The sequence below is a fragment of the Atheta coriaria genome, unplaced genomic scaffold, assembly GCF_025399875.1.
Source record: "Atheta coriaria isolate IRGN ID8LTWV9N9 unplaced genomic scaffold, Caltech_Dcor_3.1 hic_scaffold_10_pilon, whole genome shotgun sequence".
Taxonomy (NCBI): domain Eukaryota; kingdom Metazoa; phylum Arthropoda; class Insecta; order Coleoptera; family Staphylinidae; genus Dalotia; species Dalotia coriaria.
Window position 1 is genome coordinate 6,500,681 of NW_027045452.1, and position 24,842 is coordinate 6,525,522.

The 24,842-nt window shown below is 36.0% G+C and overlaps 2 protein-coding genes and 1 long non-coding RNA gene across 4 annotated transcripts in view; 1 reads left to right on the forward strand and 2 right to left on the reverse strand.

Moving 5' to 3' along the window:
- Positions 1-672: 672 nt before the first annotated feature.
- On the reverse strand, positions 673-1,424 carry LOC135800611 (uncharacterized). The gene is made up of 2 exons (XR_010550189.1): positions 1,012-1,424; positions 673-949 (listed from the first exon to the last, which is right to left on the reverse strand). It is a non-coding gene; the product is annotated as an uncharacterized lncRNA (long non-coding RNA).
- Positions 1,425-1,598: 174 nt separating this feature from the next.
- The window catches only part of qin (tudor domain-containing protein qin), a 77,185-nt gene continuing 53,941 nt past the window's right edge, over positions 1,599-24,842 (reverse strand). For both annotated transcript variants that reach the window (XM_065313864.1, XM_065313863.1), the window contains 9 exons: positions 5,641-6,002; positions 5,364-5,581; positions 5,179-5,304; positions 4,952-5,107; positions 4,756-4,897; positions 4,568-4,702; positions 4,223-4,511; positions 3,637-4,151; positions 1,599-3,580 (listed from right to left, as the gene is read on the reverse strand). In XM_065313864.1, coding sequence (XP_065169936.1) covers positions 1,954-3,580; positions 3,637-4,151; positions 4,223-4,511; positions 4,568-4,702; positions 4,756-4,897; positions 4,952-5,107; positions 5,179-5,304; positions 5,364-5,581; positions 5,641-6,002 — 3,570 coding nt within the window. In that variant the 3' untranslated portion in view covers positions 1,599-1,953. The remainder of the gene's footprint in view (positions 3,581-3,636; positions 4,152-4,222; positions 4,512-4,567; positions 4,703-4,755; positions 4,898-4,951; positions 5,108-5,178; positions 5,305-5,363; positions 5,582-5,640; positions 6,003-24,842) is intronic.
- Positions 6,564-22,480, forward strand: LOC135800609 (uncharacterized). Its single transcript, XM_065313887.1, has 4 exons — positions 6,564-7,064; positions 19,531-19,713; positions 21,431-21,665; positions 21,729-22,480. The coding sequence occupies exons 1-4, from the start codon at positions 7,004-7,006 to the stop codon at positions 21,832-21,834; spliced, it is 585 nt and encodes a 194-aa protein (XP_065169959.1). The 5' UTR covers positions 6,564-7,003; the 3' UTR covers positions 21,835-22,480.

The window sequence follows — 24,842 nt, forward strand, 5'->3', positions numbered from 1 at the left end:
AGTTATTTATAAAAACTATAATGAACTTTGATACTTACAATTTGATGTGAATACGACTTTGTTATAAGGTAGCGCTCCACTACTAAATTATAGCAGTCCAACGCAAAGTTTAATGGTTCACCTCACAAATTTCTAAATTTAACTTGGGTACCACATGTGCACTCACTAACGCTACACACAAACAAATAACATCACGAGCTTGTGCATTCTAACGACACATATGTACAGATTATCACGTTATCCATCAATATGATCTATGCTTGAAACCAGTGCCGTAACTAGGGCGGTGCCAGCAGTGCCCAGGCACAGGGCGCAGACCCTGGAGGGGCGCAGAAATGACCATTTTATTTTCAGAACCTGGTTAGAGCATTGTTCAGGGGCGCAGTTTTGAAAGCTCGCACCGGGTGCATAAAAGGCTAGTTACACCACTGCTTGAAACAGCGCACGCGGTGCCTGAATTTACACGTACATAACTCTCCACAGAACAGCGATTTACTTTAACATTACATCCGCACTACACTACTCAATTTACTAACATGGACGACAGAACAAACACTAACTCAGCTCAGCATGCCGATCAGCTCTGCAGCGCACGCGGGCGCACATGAATCATCCTAACAGGGGGTAACCTTGTGCAAGGTTTCGTTGGTGGGATTCAAATACACTAAGTAATGACACCTATACAATATATTCGTACGTCTCGAACAGCACATAGAAATAAACGTAAACGATATATTATTTGTAAATACTCCCTTGTTTTATAAACAACTTGTGCCATACAAACAACAATTAGTGGCAAATCCAGTAGCGATGTGTCCGATTAGTGACCATGGCCACATACAGCATTGCTTGAAGGAGGATAAACACCCATTTTCATCATTTTTTGCATCGGCCGCAGCCGGATATTCAATTTCCGGCTCTGTCAACGAAGCGTTAGTTTCCATTGTAACTTCAAAAACAACATTCAACAAATTGTTCACAGATTATGCAACTTTAGAATAATACACTCACCAATAGAAAATATCCAAAGGTAGAAAAATATAAAACGACTTAAATGTTGTTCCAAAGCACAAGTCTAAAACTACGAAAACACCCAGGCACTTCAAAATTCGCAACCAACCAACGACTACTGGCGTAAATAATGAGTACCGCAACATTTCAGTCTCTACATGAGTATGAGTAACACAAAAAGTTACTGGCATCGGTTGTTTATCAGCAAGTTGGAATATTTAAATTATTCAAATAATTTTCGCTTTCGTTAGTTGGTGACAATTTCCTTTATAAAGAATATTAAAGCCCCAAAATATGACAAAATAAACAAATTTTATTCTTCCCAGTACAAACAATTACATATTATCTAATAATACATTTAACAACTAAGACAAAAGATCATGTTAATGCTAATAAAATTAGAGAATTCGCCGTTGAAACTACTGAATCGGTTTCAGAATATGACTCTGAATCAAATCGTCGTATGCCAATTTTTTAGTAACAGGATCAAACAATTTTACCGACAATGGCTGGCGACAAGTAATAGTCGCCAATTTGCTGGTCTCAACGTACCCTGCAAGATGTCGTTTGACAGCATCAATAAACAAAACATGATCTTCTATGAGAAGCCGAAAATCGCTTAATACAGCCGCGTACAGTTCGACAGGATGGTCTAACCATTCCGGCTTAATTTCGCGTATCTCCGATTCGGATACTGGTTCAAAATTACCAAAATCAACAAAATGGACGAACATTTTGTCCCCGCGTTTCATAGTTTTGCCCCGATACCATTTGTTATCGTCATCATAACGTGCAATACATACCTGATTTTCCCTATGTTGGACATAACGCGTTGCTCTCGCCATCGAGCATTAATGTCACTTTGCAGATCCTCAAGCTTCGTGTTATCTTCTTGGGGAATAACCAATTCGAAGACAACTTCATTAATACCCAGCACGCAAATTATAGACACCTCGAAGAACTCCGAAGTTGGTAAGGCAACGTATTTATAATGTAAAGGTTCTGGTGATTTAAGGTTGTGGTTAGCGGAAAATGGCAAAACGGGAGCGTTGTTACCCTGATGGGTAACACATTATCTTGGATTACTTCTTCCACAATTACATCGTCGTCGCTTTCCATACTTGCAGTGCTAGTTGACTGCTCCGAATTAACAATCTTAATCTGTGTGATTGTATCACCTAGCTCACGTTGTACAAACTTGTTGACTTCTACATTACCCTGGCGCACCATCGCAGAAGCAGGGAGTCTATTGGATGCCATATTAATAATTTTCACATCGAGAATTTTCTCCACAACCAGCAAATGTAGTGCATCGAGGATGATACTTGGAAAATTACCTTTCAGGTTCACACCGTGCATGCGAAGAACTTTCGCCACACGTGGCACATGTTTGTAGTGCACCTCCTTCCAAACCTCATTGTAGTTGCAGTCTTCTACATTACCGTAGTCGATCATCTGGACACGCAGTTCATTTTCGGTTTCGTTTACCTCCAGGACTATCCCGCGATAGTACTTTTGATTCTGGTGGTATTTAACAGTGCACATATCGCCTACCGCCCAGTTGACATTCAATACAGGCCTCATAAACTGAAACTTTTCAAACAAACCCTTCTCCAAATTAAGTAGCAATGCTTCGTCTACAATGTCGTGGAAGTAAATATATCCAGATTCGTCTACGTAGGTAGCAACAGCTTGAAATAAACTGTCGGTAATTGCTTTCGCCGGCAACCATGCTAAACTTGGTTCAGTCTGATCATCGGAGTCAGTTGCTTCATGTACATTTGGCAAAATATCCGAATCAGTATCTTCCTTATTATTCGTTGACTCAGACGAAGACCCAACAGGTAGTGACCAATCTTTGCAGAGTATTCCCAAGCCGGCTTTACAAACCAACTTGTTTACGTTTTTCGTTATAACCTTAGTGCGTTCCAGTGCTAACCCCTGCTTTACGGTTCGAATCCATAGCAACACTTTGTTGTTGGATTCCAGATATGTTATCAGGATATTCGTCTTCATCACCAGCAAATCCCTCAAATAATCAGTCGCCATTAATGACCATCTCATTCCTAGAGGTTTGATACCATACAGGCATACTTTCAACGCCATGGGTGGAATATCCCGATATTCTTCGGACAATTCGCCCATAGCATCACTTGTGAGCACAAACATGTTACCAAAGTCAATCCCCATCACCTCATATTGATTGTCGGGCAATCGTTGCATTATCTTCGCGCGGAAGTACTGCTTAGTCTTCTTGTTGTATGCTGCACAAGTATCATTCAACTGCCATTCATCGCGCGGGACAAAATGGCGTTTAGAATGGTATGTTTGAAAGTTGACATCCAATTGCGTCAATTTCTTCATATGCTCTGCATTTTCAATAGGGTGAACATGAATGCATTCGGGACTAGTTACCTGGACAACTTTAACTGGCACCAGCTGCAGGCCAGTGCATTCGTCGCTGACGTCTTCTTCGTCTCCCTGTGATTGATGCAAAAAATTGCTGGTTATTGATGGCTCATCATCTTCTGGTAGTCCTTCGTCGTGTTGCCAACTCAAATGTGTTGATCTGAAACAGCATACAAATTGAATGCTTACATTATTACATTGAAAAATAAAACTTACATAAATCCAGTAGATTTTAAACCAGCATGTTCGACCAACTGCGTGTTGATGCAGTGATCATAAGTGCCATAAACCTCAAACAATATGACTTCCGGTAACAAATCTGCGACATGAGAATGAACTTGAACTTTCACTCTTGTATTTTGTAGTTTCGACAAAAATTCCATTCCGATTTGATTTTGTATCTCGTTTTGATATTTGACATGTACCAGTTCCACTTTGGTAGCCATCTTAGCGAATGATTGAAAACGTTTTGGAAGCAATCTAATATCTTCGTATGACACAATTGATTCGATGCCGGTATCCACCAACAAAACTCTAATCTTGCCAACACCTTGTTGAATTTCTAATATAAGACCACGGTACCAAGAAGGTGCTTCGCCCTCTTTAACTGCCTCTCTAACTGCAACGGCAGCACCAACTCTGGGTAGGTAAAGTTTTCCAGAGTTGTCAGTCTTGTTATAGTAATCAACCATGGAATATTTAAGAGTTTTCATATAATCATCGTGAGCCAACTGAAAAGCATTAAAAATTTAAAAAAAAAAACATTAGAACATCGAAACTCAAGCTCATAACTAGAACTTACATCTTGAATATAAACAGTAATGGCGTCGACCACGTTTGTAATCTTCGCAAAAAAACTCTCCTTCTTGAGCTGCTCTTCGTAAAAAGCCTCTTTTTCAATCATGTTTTCATTTCTAGGTGACGGAGATGTAATTACAAGCGTCTCAATGTCATCGTCATTGTTGCACACGGCTCTGCCCAGAAATATAAGTGAAGTGCGCAGGTAAAACTCTTCAGTAACGGTGTAAATTTTCAAATCAACTTCAAAACAAGATTGTTCTATATTTTTCATTATCATTGTCACGTTACCACTGAAAAAGTATAGCGTAATAAAGATTTAACTTTAAATAGGGAAAAAAATACTTACCCAGAAAGCATTTCAGCCATTAGAGTAGCATCGTCTTCAGTCCATGGTTTTTCGGGTGGTTCAGTAATGTCATACAATTTGCATTCGAATGCAAACGGGGGAATTCGTGCTAATTCATCAGTAATCGTACGAATGCTGGAATGTTTATATTATAATAAAGAAGATTTTATTTACAATATACAACTTACTCGTTAAGCATCACAGTAGCATTGTTTCCATAATCGATGTAATTCACATTATACTCCTGCTTGTTAGAAATTATATCCGTAATTATGCCACGTCGCCATGTATTGGACATACCGTTCAAGCATTTCACCAAATATAATTTACCTGGAGATAATGATATGATAATATATATTTTAAAATATATGAACATTGACTTACCAACAACCGGTGTATTCACCCCAGTAACGTATAGTTTTTCAATCAAATATTTGTATTTCTTGTGCAGATCTTGTATAGTCCTGTAGTGCTTGGCGAGTTGCACGTGAAACTTCTCAGGAGAAACAATATTCGTTACCAAAACATTCTCCATTGCATCTGTATAAATATATTTGTAAGTATTTTTCAAAAACAATGTGTTAATGTGTTTAAAAATGTAATTTACTCACTTTTCTCAAAATTAACTGAGACAGGCATCATATTTCCATCTAAGCACAAATTTGCAATGTCTTGAACTGAACCATCAATTGATGTTAAACTTTCTTTCGAGTTTATATGTCGTCGTAAACTAAATTCTGTGGATACAACTAAATTGTAATATAATCAATAATAAAAACCAAACTTTTCTTTATACCTTGTGCACCACTGAAAATCTTAACCGATTTATTCGGCTCAGCGCCAATCGTAATTTCTGAAATGTCTGAAGTTTCAGATTGATCGTCTACTATGCTAGAGTTACACGAGTCTGTCAAACCATCAGCACAAACTAGTTGATAAGTCGGGCCAGATGATTTGGTCACCTTGAAATAAGACTCCATATCAGTAGTAAAGTCAATAAATTCAAAGTCATTTCTGAAAGTAAAGAGTCAAAAATGTAAACACAATTCGTAACAATGAAATGTAAATCATACTTCCTGTTAGATCCAAGCGATGATTTTTCTATTGGTTGTAGGGAATGTGGCAGTTTTCCAGCGTTGATCATCCGCTGCATAACCAGATCGATATTTTGTCCGGCGTTGAGCTTCTTTTGCTTGATAATATCATCGCCGATTTTGATAATATCACGCACCGCAGCCATATTCTGACTCAATTCGCGTTCAGCGTCACGCAGTGATTCCAAAGACACGTTGACCGAAAAAGCAGCTTCTTGCAATAACTTTGTTTCAATTCGTTGCAATTTGCCATGAATCTCATTGAAACATTTTAAGATTTTCTTCTCAAGATTCTTGTCAATTTTCTTCGGCTCCAATTTTTCACATTTCTTCAAAACAATCTATAAAAATATAAATAACAATTAAAAACTTGTTTTTGCGCTTAATAAAGATAACAATGGACGAAATCTATTTTAGGTGATGATTTTATCCTTTTGTTCGCTGTTATGAATGATTTCAAGGAATTCTGCTGCGCTGACAAGATCACAAGTTGTATCATTGTACACACCTCAGTAATTTAGAGTGAACTTGATACCTTTGTATTTATGATGTTGCAACTCAACTATTTTGCATATTTTATAGATTTATTGTGTTGCGCAACAATAGACTATGATAAACCAGATAAGATCATAGTTCTAAATCAAAATGGTTCAAAATTTACCGCAGAAATCATGTTTTTCAGTTTTTTTTTTGTTAAATTAAATTGTCATGTTCTAAAATAAACAATTACATCATCGGCAAACTACAGAACAGCAATCTTGATGATCGGAAGACGATGACGCTGCCGTTATTGTTCGCTGTTCAACGAGTAACAAGACCAAGCAATTGAAACGCGTTTACTTGCATGAATCGAGTTTTGGTGGGATAACAACTTCTTGGCAGTTGTTCGAAGGCCCGTCGCCGTCGTACCTTGCTCGCGCCCACCAGGCCAGCAAGCAGCGTAATATCAAAAGCTGAGTTAAAAGCAAAAGTAAACTTCTACCTCGAAGTCGATTTCAACCAGAGTCGGTTGTCGGTTTGAGCAAGTCGCGCACGCCAGTACGCCACGAGATGTTCGCGTAGTTGTTGAAAAAGCCGCCGCGCAAAAGACAAAACCAACCGCAAACAACACGACGTCGACTTCTGTGCGCCGACCGCAAACTCTGCTTTGCATGAAAGTGCAAGTTTCACACTTTAATCTACTTCGCGCCGCATCAATTAAATGTCACATTTAAACTAAAACAAGTTAAAAATCGTAAAATTTAATATTAACGCATAAACCATCCTTTCAGTGCAAACTTGAAACATTTGAACTTTCAACCCAAACAAAAGTTAAAGTTGTTTAATATTTAAAGCTGCAAAGATGAGACCGTTACATGGTGTGCATACAGTGCTCATTATTCTAGGATATTTATTAATTACAGGTGAGAATGTCTGCTTTTTGCGGCGGCGTGCAAGCGTCGATGCGAGATTCAACTGCAAATTGCGCACTGCGCATTTTCAACATTTTACTTCGTTGATGTTGCCAAAGGTGACTTTTACGACGATGAAGGTGTTTATATATTGTTCGAGCACTTTGACCCGTCGACCTCCAAACCAAATTCGTAATTTTCGTAACAAATTGACAATTTATGACAAAATAAATAATCGTTACATAAACATGAATTTTTTAGATTTCGCCAAAATATACTATCGAAAAATATGATAATTTATTAGATTGATTACGTATAAATTAAAGATTATTTGTAATTTTACGCTTTTGATCTCATATCTGAAAAGCTTCAGATAAACATCTTTGCCACAAAAGATGAACTCGAACCCGATGGCCTTGCAAATACTTCATCACAGCAATTTATCGCCAATTATTAATTTGCATATCAAACGAGCACTTCTTCATTCTTTTACTATGTTCGTTTGTTCTTTTGTGTGTTAAAATTTATTTTGTCATTAAAATGCACAATGCAGAATTGTAACTAATCGCACGCATTCTTCCAAAAACCTCGGCGTCAATTTAATGCTAATCAAAGAATAATATGCGGCGATGTTCAATGACACATTGACACCGTTGAGCGGCGTGAACAGAACAACAATCGACATATGTGCGGAATTTTAATGCGTTTTATGTAATGCTTAATGTGTTCCATCGTTTTTCGTTTGTTTGCATGTCGGCGCCTCTTTTCTTTCACGCATTTCTAAAGCTTAAATGGGTTTAGGTTTAAGGCTTATACTGCGAAACATTAAATTATGCATGGGAAACGCGCATTCATCGACTCTTGTGCACAGTCTACACAATCGACACTTTTTTTCCTTCTGTAAACAAACACACAACTTATTGCAATTTATATTTAAATGCGGTATTTTTTATGTCTGCTGCATGCACACAAGAAAAACTAGTACAATGTGCATAAATTGGGCAATGTTACCATATTGACATTTGTATAACATGTGGATTCGAAAATCTACTTTTACTTTTAACGGGTTTACCTCAAACGCACGCAAAATTCAAACACACAAATCCAATAAACACGTTTAGTTGATGCTTATGTTTTTATATTATTAAATTTATGTTGTGAAATGAACAAGAATCGTTAAGTCTGTTCCTGTTCTACATTAATTGCCATGTATGTGAATTTATTGTGGAATCAAACGGGTTTGGTGCTTGACCTAAACTTTGCGCTAAAATTACATCCATTTACCGATTGTGAGTGAGTTGTTTTTTGGCGTGGCAGAGACACACCTATGTCTCCAGTGTCTTACCGTGTGAAATTTGTTGATTTATGGCTAGTTATTGTATCATTCCAACAAGAAATTGAAAGCAGTCATAAATCTATATTAATGAAGAGACATCACAACAATATTTTGCATCATTAATTTTCTGATGTTACTGATACTTCACATTGTCAAAATGAGTTTATTTCACAATTAATAGTTTTATTTAAAAGTAATAAAACCTTACACCTTGAATTATTCCAACAATTGTTCCGCGTGACTCCCATTTACAGTTTTACAGCATTCTACTCTCTTGGAATCGCATCGCATCGACAGAAAAGGTTGTAAAAACTTGACAGCAAAGAACAAAGCGAATTGCTGTTCGAAAGGCATCAAAAGGTTAAATTAAATAAGCGATGCACAATCGACGCGCGACAGATTAGACCAGCCTCGATTGACTAATGCCTGGCAGATGAAAACTATCAATCACACGTAAAAATAAATAATTGCCAACAACAATGCCATTAAAACAGTAAAGCACATCACAAAATGCCGAAAAGATTGGAAATTATTTAGATACGTATTTAAGAAGCAAATTAGACGTTAATTATTGTAAATGTCAAGAGAATTAACAATTCTACCGAGTATTCCACACTTTTGGCATTTGATGAAAGAGATAAGCCGCATATTTATTGATTTTTGATTCACTCAGTGTAGCAGTCAACAATTATGTATAAAATTTTAAAACAAAAGAGCATTGCGTAAGTTTGCAGTGAGTGCTGTGCTGCTCTTGCGATTGTTCGATACGAAGACAAGCGCGTGGGTTATAATTGTCATGTAAATACTCCTCGTGCGTTTCACTACATCACTCAACACTCGCCCAGCCGAGATCCGAGGATCCGTATTCGTACTCGATTCATGTTTTTCATGTTAATCTGTGTGTATCAAAGCGGCAGGCATCAGACAGCAGAGTATTACGTTACTCGAAGTGTCGCGGCGAATCGGAATTATTCATTGTTGCGATGTTAAGAAAGTATCAAGCTGCTGCTCCGTTTTTGGCATCACGGATTGCTCAAAACGTGTGTGTGTGTGTGTTGATCGTCAATCAACACTTCACAGAAAGTTGCATCGGAAAAGGATAAAATTACACACGTTTTTCAAAATCACATTTAACTGTAAATCGGCGAAAATAATAGTTAATTGTGCCGCTTTTAAGAGCAGAATTAAACTAATAACTGCTTCTCTAATTTCCAAGAGTAATTTTAGCAAAGTTATTACCATTACCCGCTTCAATAGAGCATTTTTTTCCAGAAAAGTTATGCAATCGTAAAAGTGCTCCAATTATGAAGCAAAATATGAAAATTTATGTAACATATTGAGATCATCAACACGTTCGTATGAAAAGTGATTATCGGATGGCTTATTACGGAAGCAATTATGATTGTTTTCGGTAATGCAAGTAATTACAACATTTTCACTTTCACTTTGAAAATAAAATAAAAACACCCAGCAGAAAACATTACATGTTAATTATCAAATCAACACAAAAAGTGTGATAAGAGAACAATCGACAGCCAACATTATTCTTGTAATATTATTTACAGTTGTCAATCAAAACACACTCGTAACACACTCAGAAAGTGAAAAGAAAACCAAGCATTATCCTAATGTCACACATACATAAAGTACACAGAAAGTAAAAAATTATGCAACTTCCTCACATCGACATATAGGCGCATTACCTGCCCGGAGGGAAAACAATCACCGTCGTCCGCATTAACAAATGTACGCGCGTATGTGTCGCGTGCCACACTTCAAAAGCGTGGCAAAAGTTTTACGAACTCATGCGGGCACTCCAACCAACCAAATCAAATTGTGCACACACTTAAAAGCCTAATGTACTACACATAAAATAAAGCTGTTGCAAACAGCTATCAACTTAATCTGTACGTGTATGTGATTGTGGAGTCGAGTGTAGACAATTGAGCTGTCAATCAAGATTACCAGTAAAATGTGTGCGCTATGAGTATATTCATAATACTTATAATTAAGCTGATTTCAAGTCAATAAAATATGTAACAATGTGAAGCAACAATAAGCCACACATCGGTATATATTCTTTATATGAATATGGAAGTAGTAGTGATGTGGTAATCGCATAACTTTGTAATTAAATCGCGTGAGGAATAGAAAATTATTAATTTGAATAAATATTTATATTAGCATAAAGTATAGTGCTGTATGCCAGCATTGTTCATAAAATAACTGTCAAAATATCAAAATTTGGCATAAAAGACAGTAGAGCAGTGTTGCCGTTCAGAACTGACAACATTGCATTTTTTTAAAATTTGTTACACGTTCAATAAACCTGCATCAAAACTGAATTGAATTATTAAACCACATAATGTTATACATTACACTTATGTTTTTATTGGTTGGTTATTCCAACAGTTGCACGTTTCGAATAGCATTAGTGCGTGCCATTTATTTATCGCTTCTCGTATCGAAAACTTAAATCTTTTTCGTGTTTTTGTTCGCATTCAATTGATTTAAAACCCAATACATAACTCCAATATCTTAGAAAATATCTGTCTACCTATTCAGAGGGTGTGGTGTAAGAAGGTGATTAAAATTGCATCATCACCTTTACTACAAAAGAAACAAACCACATTTTGATGAACTTTAGTCTGCACTTTTGATTAATGAACTTGAGTAATGAAATTTAATTCACGCAAATTTACAAGGCACGAGCATCCCAACCCAAATTATTAAACATTCACCAAACGCACAATGCATGCCCAATCAACGGGTATAAATAAAATAGCACCAGTCGACATTTCTATTGTTGGCAGTGTTTCTTGCGTCTGTGTATGCTTTATGTTTGTTCATTTTGCAACTTTCATATGCGAATTGCACTAGATTCACTGCATCTCCGTGCGCAGTTTTCATGTTCTGCTCGCGACTGCCAAGCTCAAGCCCTCGATTTGCAATCGCAGTGAAAGATTTGCTAGTTCAGCGAGTTTTCATAACTTCTTCGAGCGCACACAAAACGTTTTGCGCGCATTCATTGTCGATCGTGTCGCGCGCGCGTTCTAAATGCCTTACGGATCCTTGACCTAAACCGGACGATCGTTTGTTATACGAAACTGTTTTCCTATTCTATTCCGACTACTGCGGGCTGTATATGCAGAAGGCATTGAGTGAAAAGGCTAAACAGTGGAAGCTAATAGGCGATTATTAGCAGCTACCGACAAGAAAGCCAATAAAAAACTCAATCCAGAAAAGAAAAATGTAAAAAACATAGTTTGAAGGTAAAATTATTAAAGATTTATGAGATAATTATAAGCATCTGGTTAAAATATGTTATTACGATCGATTTTGACATATTTATCATGAGAAAATCTACGAGAACGACATCCGCAATAAGAAATTCCACAAATTACTAATTAATATGACTTAATCATTAAAAAAATCATAATAACACATAATTCACATTTTATTAGTTTATTTTTTTTCTCGAAATTTTGTAATCCTTAACCCGTGACATTTGAATTTTTACTTATCTACCGGATTTCCAGAGCAATCGCAACATTTTTCAAACGTGTTGAAGTTGATCAAACTGCTTTCTTACAGTTTGAGGACAAATGTCAATCGCTTCACGTCAAGCACTCCTGGCAGGTAAAAACGTTTCATGCTGCAATAAACAAACCACCATACATGGCGACAGTGTGCGACGATGAGAAACGCAGCGCGTCGACAATCGCAAACTCAAACTCGTTTCTTACTTCACTTATCAAAATCGCTTGCCAATGGTATTTAAACGGTTTATATCTGCTATCATCAAGCCACAAGTCACCGTTGACATTATAAACATAATCTGGTCTCACCGTACCGTTAACTTTGCCACACTGCAATCCATCATGCAAGACGAAATCAATAAAAGTCAATTAATAACACGTTAAAATTAAATCGAACGCGTGCAATAACGAGCCGTAAATTACAGCCCTTATGTAAACGTGTCAATAATGCAATCAGTTTTTTTATTAATACCCAAAGTGAAGAGAAACACAGCAAATTATCGAGCGCATTTCACTGTAATTTGCTTGCAATTGCACGGCAATCTTTTTTCCGCTCGTGATTGTCTTCAAAGTAATGCGTGTCATTATTTTGTCATTACTCCGTCATGAATTTCATTTCGATCGAAACAATGCACAATGACTCACACTCGCAGCGCTCATCAAAGAATTGCAAAGCGGAGTGTTTGCTCTTCTCGTGATTCAATCAATAAATCGAGGAAGACATAAACCGCTGTGAGTCGGTGATTAAAAATGAATATGAGGATAAAACGTCGTAAATCGGCGAACGCGCGCATAAATTCCGCGTAAAATGTGTAAATTCAAACGATCGCAGCGCATACATAATCGCGAAATAAAGATAAACACAGCAGAGATGTTCCTTGACAAACTTCCGCCAATCATTGCGTCACTCAAGCGATAAATTACAATAAATCAAGTTAACTAGACATGCGCATACTTCTCACTTTTCTATTTTACGTTTACTTAAACGTTCTGATGAGAGAAACTTACGTTTCACTTTCTTTATTAGATTAAGTAGTCGTTCTGTGCGTTATTTAGTAGAATTGAGCAGCAACCTTGAAATTGATGGAAAACGGTGGTATTTAATTTGTGCGCGAGTAATTAACGACACCTCAGTGAAGTAGCACGCTGAGAAAAAAACGAATCGTGCAATTAGAGTTACAATTACAAATTCCAAAGGATTTACTAATGCACTGTATTTGCATAAAGTGAATATCATAAATCGCAATCACATTAGATTCATACTTACACATATTAAAATATTAAATATATACTTCAGTTAGAAAAATGTAATTTTCAAAATAATTCACAATCAAAATTTTAATTGTAAAATTATTACTTTCTTTGGTGAATACGTAATCCATGTTGTATATTTATAAAAAATTTATTTATTAAACATTATAGGGGAAAGTAGCCATATTTGGACCATTTTTATATTTTTTGATTTATAGAGCCACATATAAACTCTCAATAAAAATTAAGTAGCGGAAAAGTAACTCACATGGCTTACCTACAAAATGATATTTATGATTTAAGTAAAAATTATATTTATACCCCTGAAATTTCAATTTAAAAAAATTGTGTTTTTGGTCCAAATTAAGAAACCGGTTTCCTAAATTGGACCATGCTTTTTTAACGGCAATTGACACAATAGTAAATTTTAGTTTTAGCACTAACACAAGCACATTTTGTTTAAACCAAAGTGCGGCATTTCATACACTGGATCATTTCGAAGAGTTGTGCTCGTCCACAAGCTTTTCTAGGAGGTCGAAAAAATGATATACGTTTTCCGTGTAAAAACCCCGGTGCCTGTCTTCGGTCCAACTTGGGCAACTTGAAGAATTTATATATAATGATCAACAACAATCTTAATATAACAAAACCTCTCCAAATTAATACTATAAATTATAGATAAATAAATAAGCTTTCTGATGATATAATAATAATTGTGAAATCTAACGTTTAAACAGCTTGACACCTTATGCACTTACGTCGTTATAATAGATTTGATAATCAAGAATACACAAAGTTGTTGTCACGACCAAAGCACGCGGCAAGTTTTAACTCAAATAGTTGCATCAATTGTTTATAAATACGAGTAAAACAAGGGGCCTGTCTATTTTTGCAAAAACTTCCACAGTTCGCGGATATCGTGGTGGTCCAACTTAGGCACTGGTCCAACTTAGGCTACCTTCCCCTACGTGATTTTGGATTTACAATTTTATTTTTGAGTTGACATGTTTCGCCCAGAGGGCATAAACTTTATGAAGATGCCCTCTGGGCGAAACATGTCAACTCAAACATAAAATTGTAAATCCCAAATCACGTATAATGTTTAATAAATAAATTTTTTATAAATTGTAAAATTATTCACATTGTTTCAACATCGTTGTAAATCGTGACACGGTAGTAATTCTCCAGTAATAAATTTATTAAACGCCAGATTATGCGCGTTTACACGGCATGAACACGCTGGAAAACATCCGGAAGCACAAACTAAATCAAGATGGGTCTGACCATAGAATAACATTTCGATCGTGTTCGCAGGTGTTTGCACTTTGCGCTGCGCGATCGACTCTCGCAAATCACCGACTGCATCATGAAGGAAGTAATCGCCGGCACGATTTCGTTACTTATTAAATTGAAACATGCACGCCGACGGCATATGAAGTCGAATTAATTAAAGCGACAGGCATGCACGCAACACGCATGAATAATGATTCTCATACTTAAACTTACATTAAATTTAAAATTCAATTAACACTATATAAAAATAAATAATAAAAAATATACCAACATTGTAATAAAATTGATTTTATTGTTAAAAGTGACAACAACTGCACTTCGATATGGTCTTGGTTAGTTTTGGTTTGGGTTTTAGTTATATTGCGTAATCGCAATGAGAATATTGCTTTCTAAACGCGTGCATTGCTTGCATCGCCTGCATTTCTTAACACTTTTCGTGCAATTATATTGCTCGCTGCAGCTTCTGTAAATTCCTATTGGATTGTAAATCACATTTCTTTGTACTAGAATAGCAAACAATCTAAACGGTAGAAATCCAAGAAATTTGTTGTAATGATATACATGTTTTTGGCCTTTTGGAGAAAGAAAATTGCCTTTCAACTCGTCCGAGGTAATAAATTTCTGTGGGCACTGTGAGAATTTGTCGAAATTTCAATTTACCACCGAGTTATAGGCAGTTAGCGCGTAATTTTGCAATCACACACAATCCAAACCACTTCGTGCATATTTAAAATGCTATCAATCAAAATATTTAAGCTTTCACCCGGCGAGTACCTTCACGCTTTGCATATTTACATAATTTCTGCTCTAATCGAATAAATCACACACGTAGTAAGCTATTAGTAAAATCAAATCAAATTTATGATGTAAAATCAATAAAATTAATACATTAAACACAATAAACCACGCGATAAGTAATGTATTCATTCAAGTTCAAAACTTGCTCAACTTTCTGGTCTAGTTCCCCTCGATTATTCGAAGATTGCGCTAAATTGACGCGTGCTGCAAATCTGCATCGCATATGATTTGCTTAATTCCAACCTCCAGGACGATTATCTCTCGCAATATAATAATACATAGGTACAAGCCTGGAGCGAGCAAATCATGACAGTGTGTTAATCTACAAATCCACATCTACTTCAACTATGCCATTTATTTCTGTTTTTGTTTCGTACGTAAATATATGCATATTTTCTTGACATCAGTGACGGTTTTAGTGTGAGCATATGATGTTAGGTCAGTTAGGTGTGTTATTATCCACGTTGTGTAAATGAAAATTGCAAAATGACGATTATCTAGGTGTAGACCACTGACTAATTTACCTACGGCGACTCATATATAATTGCAAGTAGATGAATGTGTTATTTTCAGCGTTTAACCTTAACACCGGTTGCACATCGTTCTAAATATTTCATTTATTTGTCCGCATGATGGCTATAAATTATTATTTATTGTGCGTTGGATAAAGTGTCGAACCTTTGTAATTATAATTAACATTTCATATTAAATGTGAGCTAAAAGTTATATTTAATTAATATTTAGATGACGTATAATGCTCTATCATTATTAATTAATTGAAAAATAATTTAATTTTATTGAAACACAAAAATTTCAAACAAAAATAAATCGGATTTGACCCGAAATGAAATTCAATACGAGGAAACGTTTAATTTTGCAATCGCCATAATTAACCTCTATTAATATCTGTAACACTTCTATAATTAATTAGACAGTATCGTATAACCGACTAACATTCAAACATTGCCCCACGTTACTTTTAAATCTATCAAACTTTAAATAAATTAACAAGTTTATTAATTAAATCTCAAGCTACGTAAAAAACTAATGCTGATTTTGAATAGATACTACACACTGCAAAACTACATCTACCAATTAATATCGTAAAAAAATAAACTGACAGATTACGAAATTATAAGGTATTAAATTCAAATTTCGATGCATTTAATTCGTTTCTTTCTTGTGTTCTGTTTTTTAATTCAATCGTGTTGATTATGACCTAATTTAACATAATTTTTATAAGCTTATATGTTAACCAATACATCATATTCATTAATAGTATATTACCTACTCATGCGCATTAAAATAGTAATTAATTTTTTAAATATAGTAATTTCTTCTGCCAATGCGGATTCATATCGTGCCATTGTAATCGCTTGCATTGTGGTCATTTACGCATTTGCCCAGCCAAGCGTGAAATTCAACATAAACGGAATAAATTAACGAATAGCAGACAGTGCCTTTAAAGTAGTAATTAATCGTATTAGTTAATTGTAGTCAACAACCTGTGCAACGTGCACGTGTTCCACGTCCGCGCAGCACTAACAACAAACAGTAATCGTATTAATATTGATACAATTGGCAGTTCAATAGATTGCAGACAGATTATTATTATTTATTATTATTATTGAGTGTAGGTATTGAATGTATTGAATGTTGAAAAATGTGTTGTGGTTTGTGTTTGGTTCTCTTGAGCGCGAGATTATTAATGATAATTTACAATAGGCGCAGAGCGAATGAATGCAATAAATAAATAAATACGCTATTATTATAAAGCGCGCCGGAATGTTAAACAAAATATGTACGCACTGTTTAATTAAGCGTGCAAGGTATAATTTTATGCCGTTGGTATTATAGATATTGTTAAACAATTAATACAAGAGAAAACACCGCGTGAATATTCATAATTTAAGTGGAAGTTAAAAATTATGAGAAATATGAACAATATTTTCAAATTAAAACTACGCCGAATAATATTCCAGCTGTATAAATGCAAATTGTAAGAGATAATAGTATTCCTCATTCGTTGCTTCGTAAATTTGCTCAGCGTGCGTCTCATTACAATAAGAAATCCGAAGAGTAGCTGAGCAACTGTCGTAAACATTAAAACGCTGATGCTTTTTCATTGAAATTTGAGATGAAATTTAAAGTAATTGAAGGTTACAGCTACAAAATGAACAATTTAACTAAAAAAACTTCAATTTCTCCTAGTCTGTTACAAAACAACATCTAATTTTGCAATAATTAAATTGATTGTTTATATAACCACTGATTATCGTAAAAAAATAACCTTCAATCTTTACAACTCGTAAAATAATTAAGAATCCACACAAAAACCACATTAAACGGAAACAATATTGTTAATTTACAGTATTGATGACCTCCCAAAAGTATTACAAGTATGATATGATAATTATGCAATTAAATACACACAGATTAAGATCTATGCATTATTAAATTGATCTTAAACCCGGAAATTATATCTAAACGTACACGTAATTCCAAATTCATCAAAACTAATGAAGCGACCAATTAAAAACTCAACGTTCGATTCGACACGATTCGCGACCAATAATCCAACGTGATTTTTCCATTTCAACACATTGCTCTGCACCGCTCCGGCCATTTATTACGATGGCAATTAATATAATCACCGCCGCGGCAATCTTCTTTATTATTCCCGGTGAGCGAATGAGCGATTAGACTCGTTACTTAAACCGTCCCGTAATCATAACCATCGTGCATGCATACATACACGCTGAAAAATGCTTATTACGCACCGGCACACGTCTTCAGCGCGCGTCTAATTGCGCATTCCCTAATTGTTATTACAGCGCGCGCGGTGTGCAACACATGTGTGCAACGAACGCACAATTTACTCGAGATTTAGCCGCTCGAGTCTATGATTGGCGTGCTAAATGACTAGCGCGCTGCGAAAATGAGTTTTCTTTCGAAGAGTCGCACTTTCAAATCGTACCATTTTCGAATTATTAAATTTGAAAATTAACGCGATAGATGTCGAGGCGCACGCGTGACATTTACAACAGAGTTTTATACTTGGGTCGCGGCGCCAAGAGAATGCATCCGTGCAGCCGCGAAGAGAATGCCGCCGCGGTTGATATCGGTTTTTAATTTTTCGTAAGCGATCGTAAGTGAGCTGGTTGCAATTGGATTCGTTTGCTTGCGCTGTGGAAGCGTGGAGATTTGCAATACGCGGACGCTGTGTGCGATCGCTTATTTCGCTTAATTTTAATCCGATTGCCAATGCAAAACCCTTTCACTGCACACTGCACAATGGTCACATTCTAAAAATGGTGCTTTTACCGCCGAGAACCAGCACGAGATGCAACAAGAAATCAACTTAACGAAGAACTAGATATATAATAAGTAGTTTAAAGACGTATTAAATGTTGTAATTTAAACATTTGCATCGACAGCTATTAAAATCGTGCCGGCGGGCTAATAACAAACTCATGTATTGCAAATAAAAGCAAAAACGTGCAAGCGTGGTGACAGGAAAAGCCCTCCGGATGTTTTTCTTATTCTATCTTCATTGCAAGTCATAAATAATTACTTTTATAGAAAATTACCTTAAGAAAATAAATTTACTTGTTATTTTCCAATCTAAGACAATTTGATAAATAAACAAATGAAATAAAACAAAACAAACACTTTTGAGATGTTATGTCATATTGACAGCACCACCTTTGTAACCCACTTATCGTGAAACATGAAACATTTTAGCTTGCACAATAATGAAAACATGCGCGCAAAAAAAATCACTACACGTGCAAAATTTGAATAATCTAAATGTCGACCGATTTATTAGCTAATCCAATACGCATTGAAAACGCGGCCGCCCTGCATAGATTTTCTTCGGCTTTAAATTCAATTAAAACAAAAGACAAGGAAATGCCAGACGGCAATGAAAATCAATACTCGTACATAAAAGCGCTATAGAAAGTTGAAAACTTAGCGGGTTACGTACGCAATGCGAATATAAACAATTAGCGTCGGCACATAAACCAAACTGCATTCGAATTTGAATATTTTCAATTTTTCTTTTTATCGATGAAATATTCAAATGCACAAGTTACTTTCAAAATTGACAAAAAAAAGTTAAGAAATGCCTTTCAAGAGGAAACATTTACTTACTTAAACAGAAATTGATTTAAAAAAAGTTGCATCTTCATTTCCTCCTACTTGCATTTTCACCTTTCCTACTTTCACACAAATTAAATCAATTAATTTAATTTCGCAGATGGTTTGGAGCACAAGCAACGCGTGAAGAAGACGCGCGCGCCTCCACCACCCCCGGAAAACGACGTCGATTATGACGACGATCTCGACGAGCGCAACAATCCGCTCAGTTCCAGCTACGTGCCGCCAGGATTTCTCAGTCCTTCAGTACAGGAGTACCTCGAATTGGGCAAATCTATACCAGGTAAATATTACACGCCAAACTATTAAGATAAAACTAATGTGATTTTATCTCGACGAAATTTATTACTATTACCATGCGAAAAGCAAAAATCGCAACTAGAATATCACGTTGAAAGCTTGTCCGTTGTTCGTGTCGCATGTCCATGCAGATACCGAAGCTCATAAAGGCGCTTCAAACGCGGGCAAACAATTTAAAAGATTTATCAGAGAAAGTTATATTTAAAGTCGCGTGTGTCGCGCGGCGTTAAACGCTCAAACAAATCTCCGGCGTTTGTTTTCCAGCGGTGCGGCACAGCGTGTGCCCATATCGATGTGTGTCACACAAGAGTTGTATTTTATTGTGCAGTCCAGAGCATTATCCAAAAAAGCAATTTCTAGAGACGCAAAAATCTGTTTTGCAACATTAAATGTAGGTACATTATACCTAAAGTTCCTCTATACGCAATGCCCTTTTTGGTCTTGTCCGAGCGAGTCCGAGGCGGTCGCGATAGTCACTCACTCAATTTAAATGGAAAAGCATTTAAATCACTCGTTGCAATGCAAAGCAAGCCGGCAGGGCGGGCGCGGACAAACGCGCCCATTATTTTTGAATCGGTGGAAACCGCAGCGGAAAGAAAACAAAAAATGTAGACATTTCATTATGAGTACAAGAAATGAGAAAACGTTAAGTAAAATCATGTGTTGTGCTCTTTCGTAATTGTTCCACGAGTTAGTTAAGTATTTATGTTATACCTATTAAAATAGTGAAAATTATTTTTTTCTCAAAACATAATAAACATTATTTATTATGATAATTTCTAAAAATTATGAGATAAAAGTACAAAATTTAAAAATTAAAAATTTAATTAAAAAGTTCATTTCTTTATGTCAATAAATTACAATTTGACCATCTGCTTGTATATATTTTTACATATATGTGACAAAAATAGCCCAAACTTATTGCATAACCACGATTAACCGGTTTAATTAATGCATTCTTGCAATAAATGCAATTAGAAACAAATTACACGCGCACAGCGCAACAAAACAAGAATTTCAACAATTATAAACTTCTTTAAAGCCAAAACCAAATCACAAAAATCAATAAACGAGTATCCACATTAAAGTACATTAAACCATTAAAGCAGAAAACAACATAAACCATAAAAAGTTAACATAATGAAGTAGTAAATCGAATAAAAACACTCCACACTAGCGATTTCGATATTTCGTGCCTTAAATGCAACAAAGCACTAAGTTTAAGGTTGAAAACATTACATTGGAAATAAAACGAAACGTTTAAGCCGGCGTGAAAAAGTGGAGCAAGGATGAAATAAATTTATTGTGTTAAATATATTTAACAGCGATATTATGGGCTCAATGCAAAACAATTGTACGAACGATTTAATTTTGTTCGTCCTTTGACACGACGCCTCTTCACCAAACGCGATTTTGTAATACTGTTGCAAGAGTTAATACAAGTACTCGTGGATAATTATCATTTTTGTGTAATCGGACGATATTGCAAATTGATTGCTTTTTAATGTAAATATCTTGGACTAGGTCAGTGATATATAAATTGTAAGGTTATTACTTTCATCCCTGAATTAATCCGTTAATGAGGTGATTATGTTACCAGTTGATTAATTGCAAAATAATTATGTTCGGTACATATACCGCAACTCAAAGCATTGTCCCAAATTAATAATATAAATATTTTTAAATTTTTATTCTTTTAGGTCGACCAGGTACTGATTATCCCGTACTGGGAATAGTCCCCTACACAAATTTTTACTGCGATGAACAGCAGTATCCTGGCTTCTACGCCGATCCGGAGACACGTTGCCAGAGTTGGCATTATTGCGACATCGACGGGCGGCAAACTACCTTCCTCTGCCCAAATGGCACACAGTTTAGTCAGGCTGTTTTCGTCTGCGATTGGTGGTTCAATGTACGATGCGACCTTAGCGAAAGGTACGTTATTGCAATAGCATCATAACACTATAAAGCTATACTTTATTTTATGATTACTTTTAGGTTGTACGTAATCAACAGTAGATTGTATGGACGACCAAAGTTGGACCCGGCGAGGCCACATCGCACCATCACGAAACAACTGCTAGAGGACATTTTCAATGACTAAATTTTATTAAAAAAGCTAAAAATAAATTGCGACGCAACCAGGCAGTCTGATTTTTTGTAATCAGAGCGAAAATCAATACAATCAAATCAAGTTTATAAAGTAGTTCCGTTATGCTGCCAGATGAAACTTTTTTAAGTATCTATACACAATTTTAGTGATGTGTGATTGTTCAAAACATGAATTTTTAAATATGTTTGTAAATTTGCTGCGTGATCCAACTAGATGTAATATTTTTTTACACGTAAAGGCATATTTTAAAATAATCTATTTTTATAATTTGAAAAACAAAAAACTATTTTAATTATTTTAGCTTTGTTGACAGTTTAATCGTAGACGATTTTAATTTATTAGCCATTTATAAGCTGTAAATAGTATTTTTTTACTTCAGAATTATTTTCAAAAATTGCGTTTGTTGAATGTAGAGTTGCCTATCATCAATTTATACACCGATTGTTGCCATGTTTAAAACGCAAGGATAATGTACGCATATAATTCCTATCTAATTAATTATTATCGGTAAAACTTACAATATGTAGTTTAAAATTAAAATTACGTCTAATTAATTAAGTCTCTATGTCTATGAATAAACTTAGCTGTAATTAACATTATTTATAAAGAAATAAACACCCCATTAAGCTAAACAAAACTAGTTAAAATATAAATTTTGTTTTTCCGTTGTGCATGTCCTGTAACTTTGGTTGCATATGTTAACATACCATCTCGAATAACTCGCATCAACTTCACATCCAATAACAATTCAATTAAAAATCACTAATGAAATGCAATCGCAGTGCTGCCCATACGCCCTAGATAACACCCGTGTGTTGATAATGTACGCGTGCGGAATTCGATCGTAATTAAAATGTTAATTGCTTATCAAGCGTTTGTCAGCGACAGCGATAATGTTGACCGTGGCGTCGTTCATTACACACACGTTAGCCCACCGCATCCGCCAATTCTCGCCGCCGCAGCGAGTAGTCCACGTGAGCAACGTGTGCATTAATTGGAGACGAAAGTTTACTTTGCCTTCCATCCAGACATTCCCGACCAACACACAAACACAAAGCAATGCGCATGGTGTTCGTAATTATATTTGAAAATTGGATTTAACCGCTAATTAAATATGTTTAAATCAGGCGCTCAAGTCAGCGACAGGATTCGGTCAAGTTGCCATTAATTATTTGGTAAACCAAGATTACCAGCGGGATAAATTTAATTCTTAATCAATTATAAACTATTTACGATGAACATTTAATTTTCTAAACGAAAAAACAAATTTTTTATAAACCTACGTTTGTTTTCGCTCTACACTAATTATTTTTGCGCATTTTGAAGCGAATAAATGCGCAATTGATTCCTCGCGGTTGATTGCACGTGCCACCAGCAAAGTTAGCCACTGTTTCATATTAATATTACTAATTTCGTTAGTTTCCACCTATGACCCCGTTGTTCCTACGCCGCGCTACCTGTTTATGTTTATTTGATTAAACAAACTCGCAACACACATCGCCCGCACTCCTCACACCTGCGAATGTGTTACAGACGTTCCACAATTTCCGCAAATTAAGCGCGCGTGATTTTCCGTTTAAATAAATAAACCCCGGCGCGTAATTTTTCCGCGCGCGAACATGCCGCACGCACACGCGTGACTGATTCGATGCTGTTTATTGTTTATCGAGTTTATAGAATTATGAAATATATCAATGAGTAGTGCGCTTCGCACCGGATGGATTTTAATAAATATTCGTGTTTTCCCGAGGTGGATTACGCGCGCAAGTGCGGTGCACAATAACAAATTAATATTGTATAGATTTGGGTAGTTGCAATTGTTGAAATTGACTAGGTGCGTGATTTCGCGTTTGGCGCTGATTCGTTTACTGCATTTTAGTGAAATTCACTTTAATTCTCTCGCGCACGGATGAGCGCACTGGTGAAAAATAGCCCTTTGTACAAATACATAAATAGGGATGCATGTAGAATTATATATTCGCGAATATGAATAATTATTGTTGTTTTCCTCAGGTAAATATCAAATAATTAAAAAAAATTGAAGAATTATATAGTAAACTACATTTTAAACTAAGATTTTCCCTTAAAAAATTTCCTACAAGCAGAATAATTCCTGAACAATAAAAAGTAATCAACGCCAGGTTAATCAATGCATTTCGAATCATCCCACATGGCGCACGCATCGTAATCACTAGAAAATAAAATTATTTGCATAAAAACTATCGCCCGATGGAAGTTAACTTGCGCTTTTTTTTTTTGGTATGCCATGCCATGCGGTTTATTCGATATACGATGTAAATATTCATAGCGTCGACCGCCGACGTTGAATATGTGCTGCGATGGACGCGAGATGCCCTCTCAACCGTGTTGGCGTTTTATAAAATTTGCGTGCGCGAATCGGAATACATTAGTTCGCCATCATCGAGCACAATTGCAGAGCACAGCATGTAAAATGCTAATTTATAGGTAATATCTGACGTTTTCATTTTCATTTTGCCAACAGATGATAAAAATAAATAAAAATAATCAAACCTTGAGTAGAAATCGAAAAACTGTAGATAATTGAAGAGGAACTTACCTGAAACAAAAGGAAAACGTGTTTTTCAGTAAAAATACGAAAACTATTTCAATAAATTCTAAAATTACATATTTATTGGTTGTGCATGTTTCCAGGTGAAGCACGTGTTGACTACACAACGTGTAAATCAGTTTGCTCTCATTTCGCAAGTCTCGCACGCAAATTCCACCACCCGCTGCGCCGCGATGAGGAAGTGCATTATCAGCGCCCGAACCAAACACGTTATCTCACGTTATGCATGCACCGAGTGTTCGACACAACAATGCGCCCGCACTCGCACTCCAGGGAAATTAGAGAAAACCTCCGAGCAAATTTGCAGTCGCCCAGCATGCGCATCGCGCCAACTTCGCGTACGAATGATTGGCATTCGGAACGTGGCGAGGCGCCGCCGAACGACTAATCACACTTCGCTCCATTACCT